General features: G+C 45.2%; 1 protein-coding gene across 7 annotated transcripts in view; it reads left to right on the top strand.

The window, feature by feature from the left end:
* The window catches only part of FN1 (fibronectin 1), a 51617-nt gene that overhangs the window by 21551 nt on the left and 17931 nt on the right, over nucleotides 1-12135 (top strand). For 5 of the 7 annotated variants that reach the window (XM_019007410.2, XM_015635103.3, XM_019007412.2 and 2 more), the window contains exons 19-26: nucleotides 551-823; nucleotides 3775-4041; nucleotides 5619-5713; nucleotides 6019-6187; nucleotides 6451-6537; nucleotides 7302-7493; nucleotides 9827-10099; nucleotides 11150-11332. In XM_019007410.2, coding sequence (XP_018862955.1) covers nucleotides 551-823; nucleotides 3775-4041; nucleotides 5619-5713; nucleotides 6019-6187; nucleotides 6451-6537; nucleotides 7302-7493; nucleotides 9827-10099; nucleotides 11150-11332 — 1539 coding nt within the window. The remainder of the gene's footprint in view (nucleotides 1-550; nucleotides 824-3774; nucleotides 4042-5618; nucleotides 5714-6018; nucleotides 6188-6450; nucleotides 6538-7301; nucleotides 7494-9826; nucleotides 10100-11149; nucleotides 11333-12135) is intronic. The other 2 variants (XM_015635097.3, XM_015635101.3) reach the window with 1 other exon arrangement.

The raw sequence follows: 12135 nt of genomic DNA on the forward strand, positions 1-12135 counted from the left end.
TAATTTAAACACAGGAATTCAAGGGGGCAGTACTGTGGCCCAGCACTGAGGGAGCTGCATTTTGCATTTGACTATAGTAAGGCCAGATCAGCCCCTGTACTTGTTTAATTATGAAAGGTGGGTTTCAAGTTAATCATAGACATTCGGAACATGCTGTGGATTTCGAAAACCCTCACTTTTAATTTTAGAAGGAGGTTACTGTTTCCAAGCCCTGGAGTACTTTTTTCCCCTCAGGCTTTGGTTCTGCATATACTTGAAGTTCTGTAGCATATTACACCTGGTCTGTCAGTTCTCTTTGTCACAGCAAGATACCTTCTGAAGACATAGCATACTTTAAAGTAGATAGTGATGTCTGGAATTGTAGTCTGCTTGAATATTTTCAGGGAATGTGTGTAGGCATGTTTGCAGTGAGGTTACCCTGACTTTTTAATTTAGTAAATATTCTTGGGCTGTTGTTCAAGTAAAATTCAATTTTTTTCCTTCCATGGAAACCTGTGACTTCTCCTGCTGAGGACTCCCTCTGACAACTGTTATACCCCTGTGCTTTCAGATGAGGTGCCCTCCCCCAGAGACCTGCAGTTTGTGGAGGTTTCTGACATCAAGATCACCATCATGTGGACCCCACCCCAGAGCCAAGTGTCGGGCTATCGGGTGGAGGTGATCCCTGTCAACCGCCCCGGCCAGCACGGCCAGAGACTGCCCATCACCAGGAGCGCTTTTGCTGAAGTCATTGACCTGATCCCAGGAACAACCTATCTCTTCAAGATCTTTGCTGTAAACCAGGGCAGGGAGAGCAAACCTTTGACTGGAGAGCAAACCACCAGTAAGTGTCTTTCCTCCGTGCTTTTTTCAGCCTTTTGAAGTGTGTATTTCTCTGTCGCTTGGAGAAATGTATAAACAGAGCGCTTGAAGTGCAACAGTTCCAGCCCAGGAGGTATCCCATCAGAAGGATGACAGACCTGGGAATTCATTCATTCTAACAATGATCTCTTCGGCAGATTTATCCTCCTCCAGGGCTTTCCAATGGGAGTTTCAGTCTCATGGTGCTTTAAAACAATTTTGTATGGCTGGAATTCAACTTCTTTATTACTGACTGAGAGTTGATGGACCCTGCAGTTCTTTTACAGCACAGATCAGGCAGTGATTTTTATTTTTTTTTCTGTTGGTACCTTAGGGCAGATTTCAGTATGACTTAGAAGCCTTGCTGAGATTCCTCTGAAAATCCCCATCTCCCTTCTGACAGCTCCATACCTATCTGGCTTCCCTGGCAGCAGTAGTAGTTGTGCCTGCACATGCAAGGAAGGATCGTGCAGGATCCCTCAGAATCTGATTGCTAATGACCTAGTGGCAGTGCAGCACCTCACCAGTGTGAGGAAAAATGCACTTTGTCAGGCATTGTTTCTTGCTTTGCAGTAGTGCAGAGAAGAGAGAGGAGCAGTGGCTGGTTTTCGGATGGAAGAGAAGGAGTTTTATCTGGGTTTGAGTGGTTATCTTAATTTTTGATCTGAGAGGAGTGGATGAGGCAGAACATGGGACATGGTTTGTTTGATCAGGTCCTGTTTACTGGGCAATAGAAGGGTGAGTGGGTGTTTGTGGTGTTCTTTGGCTGGGTCACTTTATTCAAAGGGACAAAATTCAGCTATGTGTGTCTGCTGCTCTTCTGATACTTTTCAGTAAATAAGAGCAGCTTCTGAGAACCCAACCTGGCTCTTAGTGATGTGAGAGGGAAGGAAAGGAAACTGGATAATCTGTGAATATAGCCATGCTGTTTGAGAAATACCCTTACTTCCATCCACAAAGTTATGGGCAATGAATGGTGCCTGTCCCCTGACTGTGCAGGGAGAATGGGATCCTTATGCCTGTCCTTTGCCATAGGTGTCTAATTTGAGCACAGCACAGATGGTGTGAGCACCCTCCTCCTTTCAAGCGAGGCTTTCAAAAGCAAGGATGCCACTTAGGAATCTGAACTCTCTTGGAAGCACTTAGAACAAGAAGGGCTCAGTTCCCAGCTAGATCTGTAATTTTTTGTGGTTGTTTTGAGGAGCCTGGGCTAGGTGTAGGGTTCCTCTGGAGCTCCACACAGAGGTGTACATTGGAGCATAGACATTTAATTCAGACAGCACAGTGCGAGTCACAAATGTCTGGAATCGTTTTCCATAGGCTGTGATCATCCCCTTAACTGCTTTGCCTAAACCACATTGCAGAAACTATTCACATAAATTGCATCCTGTAATCGAAAGTCCTGGGAAACAGAAATCATTCAGGGTTCCCAAGGAAAACCCTGCAGCAAAAGTCTCTTCCCACGGTGTAAATGTGATTCTCTTTTTGGCCTTCCGTTAAAAAGCAGTCCACAAATAAACTCCAAGTGTGTGTGTGTGTGTGTGGCTTTTTAATCTTGCCCTTTTTCTTCTAGTATGGGGAGAGGAAGTGATAAAAGCCTAATAGAGCTGGCAAATTAAATTGTGCAGAAAGGAACTGACTTTAGGCTACGCATTTTAGGAAGATACAATCTTCGTCAGATGAGACTTAGCCCAGATCTAAGTATCAGCAAGGGATAAAGTTGACTTTCAGCCTGTGGGTTGGAGATGGGCTTAAACAAGGTCACACTCATCCTTTTTCTTTTTGAGTTCTCCCCAGTTTTTTTCCAGTGGTGGAAGAAGGAAGACCTTGCTTCCTTTTTCCTCCCTCCTGAAAAATGGAGAAGACAAGTGGGAAGAAAACAAAAATGACAAAAGCATCTTCCCACTGAATCACTGGAAGACTGATGAAAACATTAATTTTTTTCACCAAAATATTACTTCTCCAGAAGGAGAAAAAAGCTTTTGCCAGCAAAAAAGAGCATTGATGAAACCTCACTGCACTTTAATTTCAACATATGGTTAGAACCTAGAAAAGGTGTGGAGGCTGGCCATGTGAACACTGTGAACTCCTTGCTGCAGAACAGTGCTACCCTGCCAGCTGTGGGGGCAAATTCCTCTCCAGAGCCTCACCTTGTCTCAGCCAAAGGCAGTGACATCTCCACCAGTCACTGTGGCTCCAGTGAAGGAGCTGTGCTGCCTCAGCCTCTTGTTTATGTAGTTATCTGGGTTATCAGCTTCAGCAGCTTCCCAGGGGCACTGATAAAAAGGGGGGAGGAAGGCTGGTAGGAGCTGTTCTCTGAGTCCCAGGGGAGGGATGAGCATGCTTGGAATTGTTGTATGGTCAGCTCCATGGTGTGAATATTTTTAAGTAGATCTAGGAACTGGTTTTCTGCAGAAAGTTGCTGACTATTACTTATTTTGACATTCAAATGACAAAGTGGGGGTGGTTTATTTTGGGAAGAGATTTTGAGAGGACTGGGCAAGGATTTAAAAGAATAAATCTTTTTCATGGAAAAGGGCTAAAATTAGGTTTCCTTGCTTACACTGACAAGTCTAAATTGAGCTGGTTTTTAAAAAATGCTCGGTGCTCATGAGAAACTCTTGAAATTCCTGAGTGTGTTGGGGTCATCTGTCTTGTCTCAACCTTTAGGCTGCCTTCCCCATGGGATGCAGAGATGGCAGCAGCCCAAATCAGTGCAGCCCAGAGCGCTCAGGTCTGCCTGTCTTGGTGGACTGATGGATGGCATGGAGGTGTGGCTGTAGAAGTGAAATAACTTCCCAGCTCTCTCATGGTCCCACCATCTCTCTTGCCCTCACACAGTGCATCAGAGGTGCAGTGGGCCTGTACTGGGGTGTACAGCTGTGGTTTGGAGGTGGAGATTCAGCTGATGGGTGTTGTGCTTTGCCTCCCCAGAGCTCGATGCCCCCACCAACCTGCGGTTCCTCAACACCACGGAGCACTCGGTGCTGGTGCTGTGGACGCGGCCCCGGGCCGTGATCACGGGCTACAAGCTGACAGCAGGGCCCACCAGAGGAGGGCAGCCCCGCACCTACAACGTGGGACCCTCGGCCACCAAGTACCTGCTCAGGAACCTGCAGCCTGGCACCGAGTACACCGTGTACCTCGTGGCCGTCAAAGGCGACCTGCAGAGCAACAGAGAGACTGGGGTCTTCACCACCTGTGAGTGAGACACACACACATCACATATTGCTCTTCCTTTATACCCTGGCCATGCTTCAGAACTTGTGCTGAAAGTGCCTATTGTGAGTTGATTTACAGGAGCAGCCTTTTGAAGTAGCATTCCAGCAGAACAGCTTGGGAAATGCTCCTTGTTGTTCTTTCCGAACTCGTTGGCAGGAAAAGGTTATTTGCATCAAAAGGCTTTTAGTAAAATACATTTCAGCTTTCCTGATGATTAAAAACAAGAGGGAAAACTTAACTACTGCTACCTCACTTTTTTGCTTAACTGAATGTCAGAGAACTTTAATTTTACTTGATCTTCCTAATTGCTTGGTTTTGGCATGACAAATAAGCAAAGCATACAACTCTTAATATGGGCAAGGAATAATTAGTATGGTACTTAGATAAAGCTGAAAGCAGTCATTTCTCAAGCCCAGCCATACCATCTAAGGCAGCTCAACTGCCATTACCCAAACTGACACAAACATTGTATTCTATCTTTTTATTTGATTTAATTTTTTCGCATTTCAGTCATCTGTATTTGTGATGCTGGTTTGGAAGAAATATTAAACAAATTTTGGAAGGAAAGTGAGCTCTGTAACAACTGCCACATACTTCTAAAAGAGAAGAAATAGATTCAGTGTTTAAATAATAATGATGCCATCATATAAAATAGCAAAACTCAAAGCCACCCGAGCCCAGAACCACATCCTCTTTTCAAAGTGAATGTGGTTTCTTTTGGAACAATGTGAAACTAAAATAAGGGCTCAGACTTTTAATCAGAGTAACATTGTTGACATTGGCAAGGTCCTTTTTGCTGACAGTCTTGTCTATAAATATTCCTCAATTAGTATAAGATTAGGTATCTTAGATTTAATGTTACCTTCAAATTCTGGTTTGTCTGAATGAAACCAGTCCAGTTTGAGGCTATAGATCTGATTAACCATGCCTCTTCATTAATAACATTACTAACTAGTCCATTTCACATTAAGCTCAGTGTTGTTATTTAGGCTGATTCTGGCATGCACAAAGGCTTTGGTTTCTGTGTGATGCTTCTGGCAGATATCAGTGAGACCACAGAAGCCTCAGACTGACGTTGGCTCCTTTCTGCTGACTTCACAAGATGTTGCTGAGGGATAAGGTGGTCCTTGCTGGGACAGCTGGATGACAGACAGGGATGTGCATAGTGTTCTTCTGATGGGAATGCATATGGTGGGTGAATCAAAAAAACAGCTGAGTTTTGAGGAACACTTTAGACATCATGCCAAAAACCAGAATTCCCCAAATTTTTGGGGCTGGATGCATACAGGGTCATGCATCCACTTGAGTGTTTTTGTTTTCCTCAGGAGCAAAAGCTCTGGCTATGATTAGACCACTTACATACTGTGTCTGTCAAGCCCAGCAGCAGACAAAAATCATCTGTCAGATCCTTCCCAAATCACTGGATTTTCAGAAGCGATCTAGTTTAGCATTTACTTTCATTCCTCTGGCTATTTCTGCTGCTGTAGGTCAGGTTTTCAAAGTGTTTGGAGCCATCACAGCAGGTAGACTTCAACTCTGGTCAATTCACTCCACAGATCAGCCTGCTGGCTCTGTTCCTCCTTTTAACACAGAAGTGACTGAGACCTCGATTGTCATCACCTGGACACCTGCCCCAAGGATTGGTTTCAAGGTAGGAGGAGCTAAATCCCATGTTGCTTTTTCCTCTTGCTTCACTGTGGTGGGGAGGGAAAATTAAAGCCATTTCCTATGGTGTGTGGCAGCACAAAGGGGAGAGGTCAAAGGGCCTGTTGCTCACAGGGGGTGGGTTTAGGTGACAGAGGTCAATGAAGTCACGGAGCTTCAGGTCGAGTTTGAGACCACAAATTACAGGACTAACAGCTGGAGTTGAGCATAAGGGTCCATAGTGCTGCTGTTGGATGATCAGCCAGGGTGCTGATAGCTTGTGACTGAAAAGCAAACCTCGCTCCCCTGCAGCTGGGAGTGCGCCCAAGCCAGGGCGGAGAGGCTCCTCGGGAGGTGATCTCGGACTCGGGCAGCATCGTGATCTCTGGGCTGACCCCTGGTGTGGAATACACCTACAGCCTCACAGTGCTGATGGATGGCCAGGAGAGAGAGACCCCCATCATCAGGAGAGTCACCACACGTAAGGCACTTGCTTTTCCACCATCATTCCTTCTTCCACTCCCCACTGCCTTCTGGGAGGCAATTCTGGTCTTTCCTCCCTGTTGTGGTCTGGTTTTTCTTTTTGATGCATAGGTGACAGTAGCACTGTCTCATGCAGTAATGAAAAATACTTCAGGGGAGTATTTTTGGCTAATTCCAAAGGTTGAGGATATTGTGTGGACAGGGAGGCAGCCAGTATGATTCTCAGTGCCATCAGTGACCCATTTGTCTGAACACTTGCAGCACTGGCTCCGCCAACCAGCCTGCGCCTGAAATCCAATCCTGACACTGGCATCCTGGTAGTCTCTTGGGAGAGAAGCACATCTCCAGGTAACCATCTGAACTCTCACTCTGTGCTCAAACATCCTTCTGTAGCAGAATGCTAACTTCTGCTGCTTCTTCTGTGGTGCCTTGCAGTTTGGTGGGAAATTTGCTGTTGATTAATTTAAAGAAAAAAATGTACATGTTTCTAGATATATTTAAGGTTGGAATTCACAGTTAACTATGACTTGCTGTAGAACTCATCAGGATTTACATTCTGTGTAAAATGCTATTTTGGAGCATGAATGTGTTTAGAGTATTTGAGCTGTTTTAAGGATTTGAAGGGTTTCTTCAGGTATCTCTAGTGGTTGAAAAGTAGTCTGAGAGAAGGAAAGCAGAGATTTCTGGAAGTGACAAATGAGTCTGTGCTATGGATAGTGAGTGTGGAAGTTCAGACAATGTTCAGGACAAACTCTTCTCCCACAGTAGCTGATGGGAGCTGCACAATTGACTCCCATAAGAGGTGGATTCAAAGTTTTTGAAAACTTCTGTTGGGAGCTGAATCTTTTCCTCAGAGAGTCCTGAGAGAAGTTCCTCTCAAAACTCCTGAGATTTTCAGTTGGGTGAGGTCTCACAAGGAACAGAAATGCCGTGAGGGTGGCATGGCTAGCTCCTGGGAAGCTCATTGCTTGACAAAGCAACCTCTTTCCTGCTGGGCTCCAGGTGGCAAAATCACTTGTAAAATGTCACAGGTGACATTTTCAGCTGTTGCCTGTGGGACTGATGTGAGTGGATCCAGCAGGAGACTCCTGACACTGGCCTCTGTATTTCAGGCATCAGCGGGTACCGCGTGACCACTGCTCCCACCGATGGACAGCAGGGCTCTACCCTGGAGGAGGTGGTGGGTGCAGATCAGACCACCTGCACCTTTGAGAACCTCAACCCTGGCGTGGAGTACAATGTCAGTGTCTACTCTGTCAAGGATGACCAGGAGAGTGTCCCCATCTCAGAAACCATCACACCAGGTAATGAAAGGATGAGCAGAAATTTCAGCTGCCCAAGCTCATGTGGCTGAGCCAGGGAGCTCTACATTGCAGAACTTGTCTGATGGTAGAGTGCTTAGACTTCACATTTAGTCTCAAGAAGCAGAATAGCCACGTTCCAACATGTGACAGAACGTCTTACACCCGTGTACTTCTCTGTATGGGCAGCCTGTGTTGTGTTGTGTGCCACAGGCTGCTGGTCAGCACATGGATCTGCTGTAACAGTACACTTGAGCTGGGCAGCAGCAGGGATTTAACTCAGCCCTGAAGTGCCCCACATCTGGAGCACAGCTGGTGGGAACAGGAAATAGGTGAACAGAGGTATGAGTGGGGAATGAGCACAGGAGAAATTCTGGCAGCACCAGTGGCAGAAGATCACTTGAGTGCAATGGAGAGGAAAACCAAGATGGAAAAGTCCATCACTGGAGCACTTGAGTCACAGAGTGGTGTGTGCCACCTCACATGACATCTGTGGGGACTGCAGAAACTGCCTTTGTAGCCACAAGAGCAAAATTAATATGCATTTCCCCAAATGGTTGCATTTAATTTTCCTTTGTGAGGGCTTCGTTTGTTTTTGTTTCTGCTCTGAGATGATGCCAGCTACTGTGTTTGCTTGCTCTTGTAACACTGCTTTAAAATTTCTGTGCTTCACTGAAGTGCTGTGTGCTCCCCTGGGGTGAACTAATGCTGTGATGCTGCACAGTTATGCAGTAATAGTTTTAGCCCTTCACCATCTTCTGGTGAGGGAAAGCTAAGAATGTATGTGTCTGGCTTTTACAACTCTTTAAAGGTGATATGGTACATGCATTCCATGTGGATAAACAATTATTTTACAGAAGACTGGTTTTTTTGGGGGTGTTTTTGCACCCATTCTGTAAAATAAGTGTTTTCCAAGAGGGACATCAAAATAGAACATAACCACCATTATTAAATATATTTCAGTATTTCTGTCCCATAATTTCTTTTCAAACTAACTTGTAATGAACACAATGGATACAGAGTCCTGCATCTTTGACTCATTGATGTCTGATCCTGACTGAGGAAGAGCATCCATTAGTTTCCACTAATTTCAGGATCACCCTGATAATGTTACACAGCCAAATCTTGTGGCTTAAATCAATACCAGTTTATTGACTTGAGCAACTAAAGATTTGGCCATTGTCAATTAAAGATGCATCAAAAATTCCCCATTCCCTGCCCAACTCTGCTGCTCTTAACATGCAGGAAATGAGCACCTTTGCTAATGGAATAATACCAATAGGGAAAACAGTCACAGCTGTACTTATTTTCCCTACAGAAATTTAGCCAGCATCTAAAAGGTCATTAAAGAGCATTCTTATTCAGTGGCTGAAACTTGAGATTTTGAACAATTTTAGCCACAGATGTCAGGCTCTTGGCCACTTTATGTGCTGGGCATAACCTCTGAATTTGGGGATGTTGTCACTCTGATGGAATTAATACCATCTAAAGGTCATTTTTAACCATTCACCCTGTTTCCAAGGAAGTGTTCTATTACTTACTGTTCCATATCATCTGTTATCTGTTTTTAGCACTTATATTTCAGCAGTTAGTTGGTAAGTAGAACATGAGGAATTCTGGGCCAGATCCTCAAGCCATTGCAGGCATTTGAGGATTTTTTCCAAGTGCAGTGTAAGTAGTTGAGACAATGGATGATCTACCCTGGAACTTCATGAAGGCTCTCACCAGCTGAGGGTCTGATTTCACCCCTTCAGATGAGCTGGTATTTTTGTGATCCCAGTGATAAAAGTTAGATTCACCTTTGGAACAAAACAAGGGTTTTAGAGGGTCAATCTACTATTATTTCAGAGTTGTTATTAGTAAACTTTGGTCTCTTGTAATTTATCTGGAAAAAAAAAAAGGGCTGTGTTCTTTCTGCTTCTATTTTTGTCAGAAAATGGAGGGTCTTTGTGGCTTGTCATTGCTCAAAGTAAATTCACTGCAAGTTAAGTGCCTCTTGTAGGGCTCTTTGAAAACTTTATATCTAAAGAGAACTGGGGTTTCAGCTTCTGAGGGGATTGGTGTTTCAGCTTCTGCCTTCCCAGGGAAACAGCTGCAGACTGCATTGAGGGGTAAATACAAGAGAACAAACTGAAAACTGCAAAAGCAAAAACACAACAGAAAACACCCCGCCAAAATCCTTCCTTTTTCCCCCCCAAGAGAAATTGTGCATATCACCTCAATTGCTTCCAGAGTTCTGTCAATGTTTAATAGTGATGAACACTGCTTTTCTCTCCCTTGTCTTTCTTTTGCCTCCGTGTGTCTCTGCCTCTCCCTTTGGCTCTTTAACTCATTAGAGGTGCCCCAGCTCACTGACCTAAGCTTTGTTGACATAACTGACTCGAGCATCGGCCTGAGGTGGACCCCGTTAAATGCCTCCACCATTATTGGGTACCGCATCACAGTAGTTGCAGCAGGAGAAAGTGTCCCTATTTTTGAAGATTTTGTGGACTCCTCAGTAGGATACTACACAGTGACAGGCTTGGAGCCGGGCATTGATTACGACATCAGTGTAATCACACTCATTAATGGCGGAGAGAGCGCCCCTACCACTCTGACACAGCAAACGGGTGAATTTTGAAAACTTCTGTGTTTTGGGACGTGGATGGTGTCACTGGCTGTCACTGGCTGTCACTGGCTGTCAGGGTGCTGGGGCTTTGTCCAAAGAGGGATTGAGCTGCTTGCTGCAGGGAGGCCAGGCAGACCCAGCTCGCTCCTTTCCCCGGATGGCAGCTGGGGATGGATGTGGCGCTGCTCGTTTCTGAATTGGAGGCATTTTAATGCCATGAATGACTGCAGACTTGCCAGGCACCTTCACCTTCTGCTATTCCAGCATCCAGCTGGAATCAAGAGCCTGAAACCATGAGCTGTGTGTTTGCCAGACTTTAAAAAACTGTGATTCCCCAAAATAGGAGTGCTAAAGGGCGGAGCAGATCAGCAGAGAGCCTCCAGCCTTGACAGCTGTTTGAGCTTCCAGCAGCCTGTTTCTGTGGTGGCCCCACTCTTTCCACAATGCCCCAAAGGATGCAGATGGACACCACTCCCTGAGTACATCCCAGTGACAGCCATGCCACACCACCAAGGGTCTCTATAGTGCATGAGCTGAAGGCGAGCTGGAAACTGGTTCTTGCATGAAATCCTGTTGTGTTTGAAAGTCCTGGGGCTGTAAATCCTTCAACATGAGTAGAAGTAGAGTCATAGGAAATTAGTGATATACCCTCTCCTCTCCTGTGTGTGCATGTATGGATTCTAGATGAGATTACTTTTCCATCTGTAAGCTGCTGTATGGCAACTTTAAACCTCTCTTGGCACCACATCTGTAATACAAAATCCAGCTGCTAGAAGCACATTACTGAAACTTGCTACCTTGTTTTTAAATTAGCCCCATGGGGTACATTTAACATCAGGAATTGCCAAGAGGTTAAAGCAGCCTGACAGTAGTGCAGACACATTTTTCTCTTAACCATAGTAGAACCAAAAGTAGTTTAGAAGTCTGTTTGCATGAGTCTGATGCCGTAGTCTGTTGTGCATGAGATACTTTCTCTGGTGATTGACTCCCTGAACAGACATCTTGGTCAGTGTGAATCAGAACTGAGGTAGATTTGTTCTTTGCTGTGTAGCTGTGCCTCCTCCCACTGATCTGCGCTTCACTAATGTGGGGCCTGACACCATGAGGGTGACTTGGACTGCTCCGACTTCCATCGTGCTGAGCGGTTTCCTGGTGCGCTACTCCCCTGCCAAGAAGGAGGAGGATGTGGCAGAGGTGACAGTCTCCCCCTCTGACAACATGGTCATCTTAACAAGTAAGTGGGTTACCTGCATAAGTCAAACATAAGAAGCCCCTCAGCATAAAAATGTAAGATCACTGAGAGAAAAGACCTCCAAGGTTGAGTTGAACCATCAGCTCAGCACTGCCAAGCCATCTCCCCAGGTGCCAATCCACACACCCCCTAAACACCTCCAGGGATGGTGACTCCACACATGACCAACCTTTCACTGAAGAAATTTTTCCTGATATCCAACCTCAACCTCCCTTATTGCAGCTTGAGGTCTTTTCTTGTCCCTTCACTTGTTACCTGGGAGAAGAGACTGACCCCCACCTTGTTACAGCCTCCTTTCAAGTAGTTGTAGAGGCTGAAAAGGTTCACATGACACAAGATGAGGCAAAAAAAATTGTGGCTGGCCAAATTCTCAGCTGATCTAAAGTGATGTTGCAAGTAGCCTCATACAAACTCACACCAAATGGGGTTTGGCCTCTAGCTTTACCCAAGTTAAAGCCAAACCACAGGCAAGTTTTTTCCTGTCAATCCAAGGACAATGATGAATCAGGCTGTGAGGCAATTGCATTGATTTGCAGCCTGGTTAGGTATTAACAGTAAATACATGCTGTTCGCTTGGTTTGCCAATAATGTCAAGGACTTGCAGTGCAGAGGTTCAGGGAGAGGATCAGAATATGCAAAAGGTCATTGCTCCTTTGACTTTGTATGCTCAGACCAGAAAGCACATCCTTTTCTGGAACCTTACAGGACATGGCAGCAAAATGTGGGCATTTTCCAAAAGCTGACATTAATTTTTGGGGCAAAAGCTGTGTTGTAGTTTTAGCTGG

The sequence above is a fragment of the Parus major genome, chromosome 7 (genome assembly GCF_001522545.3).
Source record: "Parus major isolate Abel chromosome 7, Parus_major1.1, whole genome shotgun sequence".
In the NCBI taxonomy this organism is placed as follows: Eukaryota; Metazoa; Chordata; class Aves; order Passeriformes; family Paridae; genus Parus; species Parus major.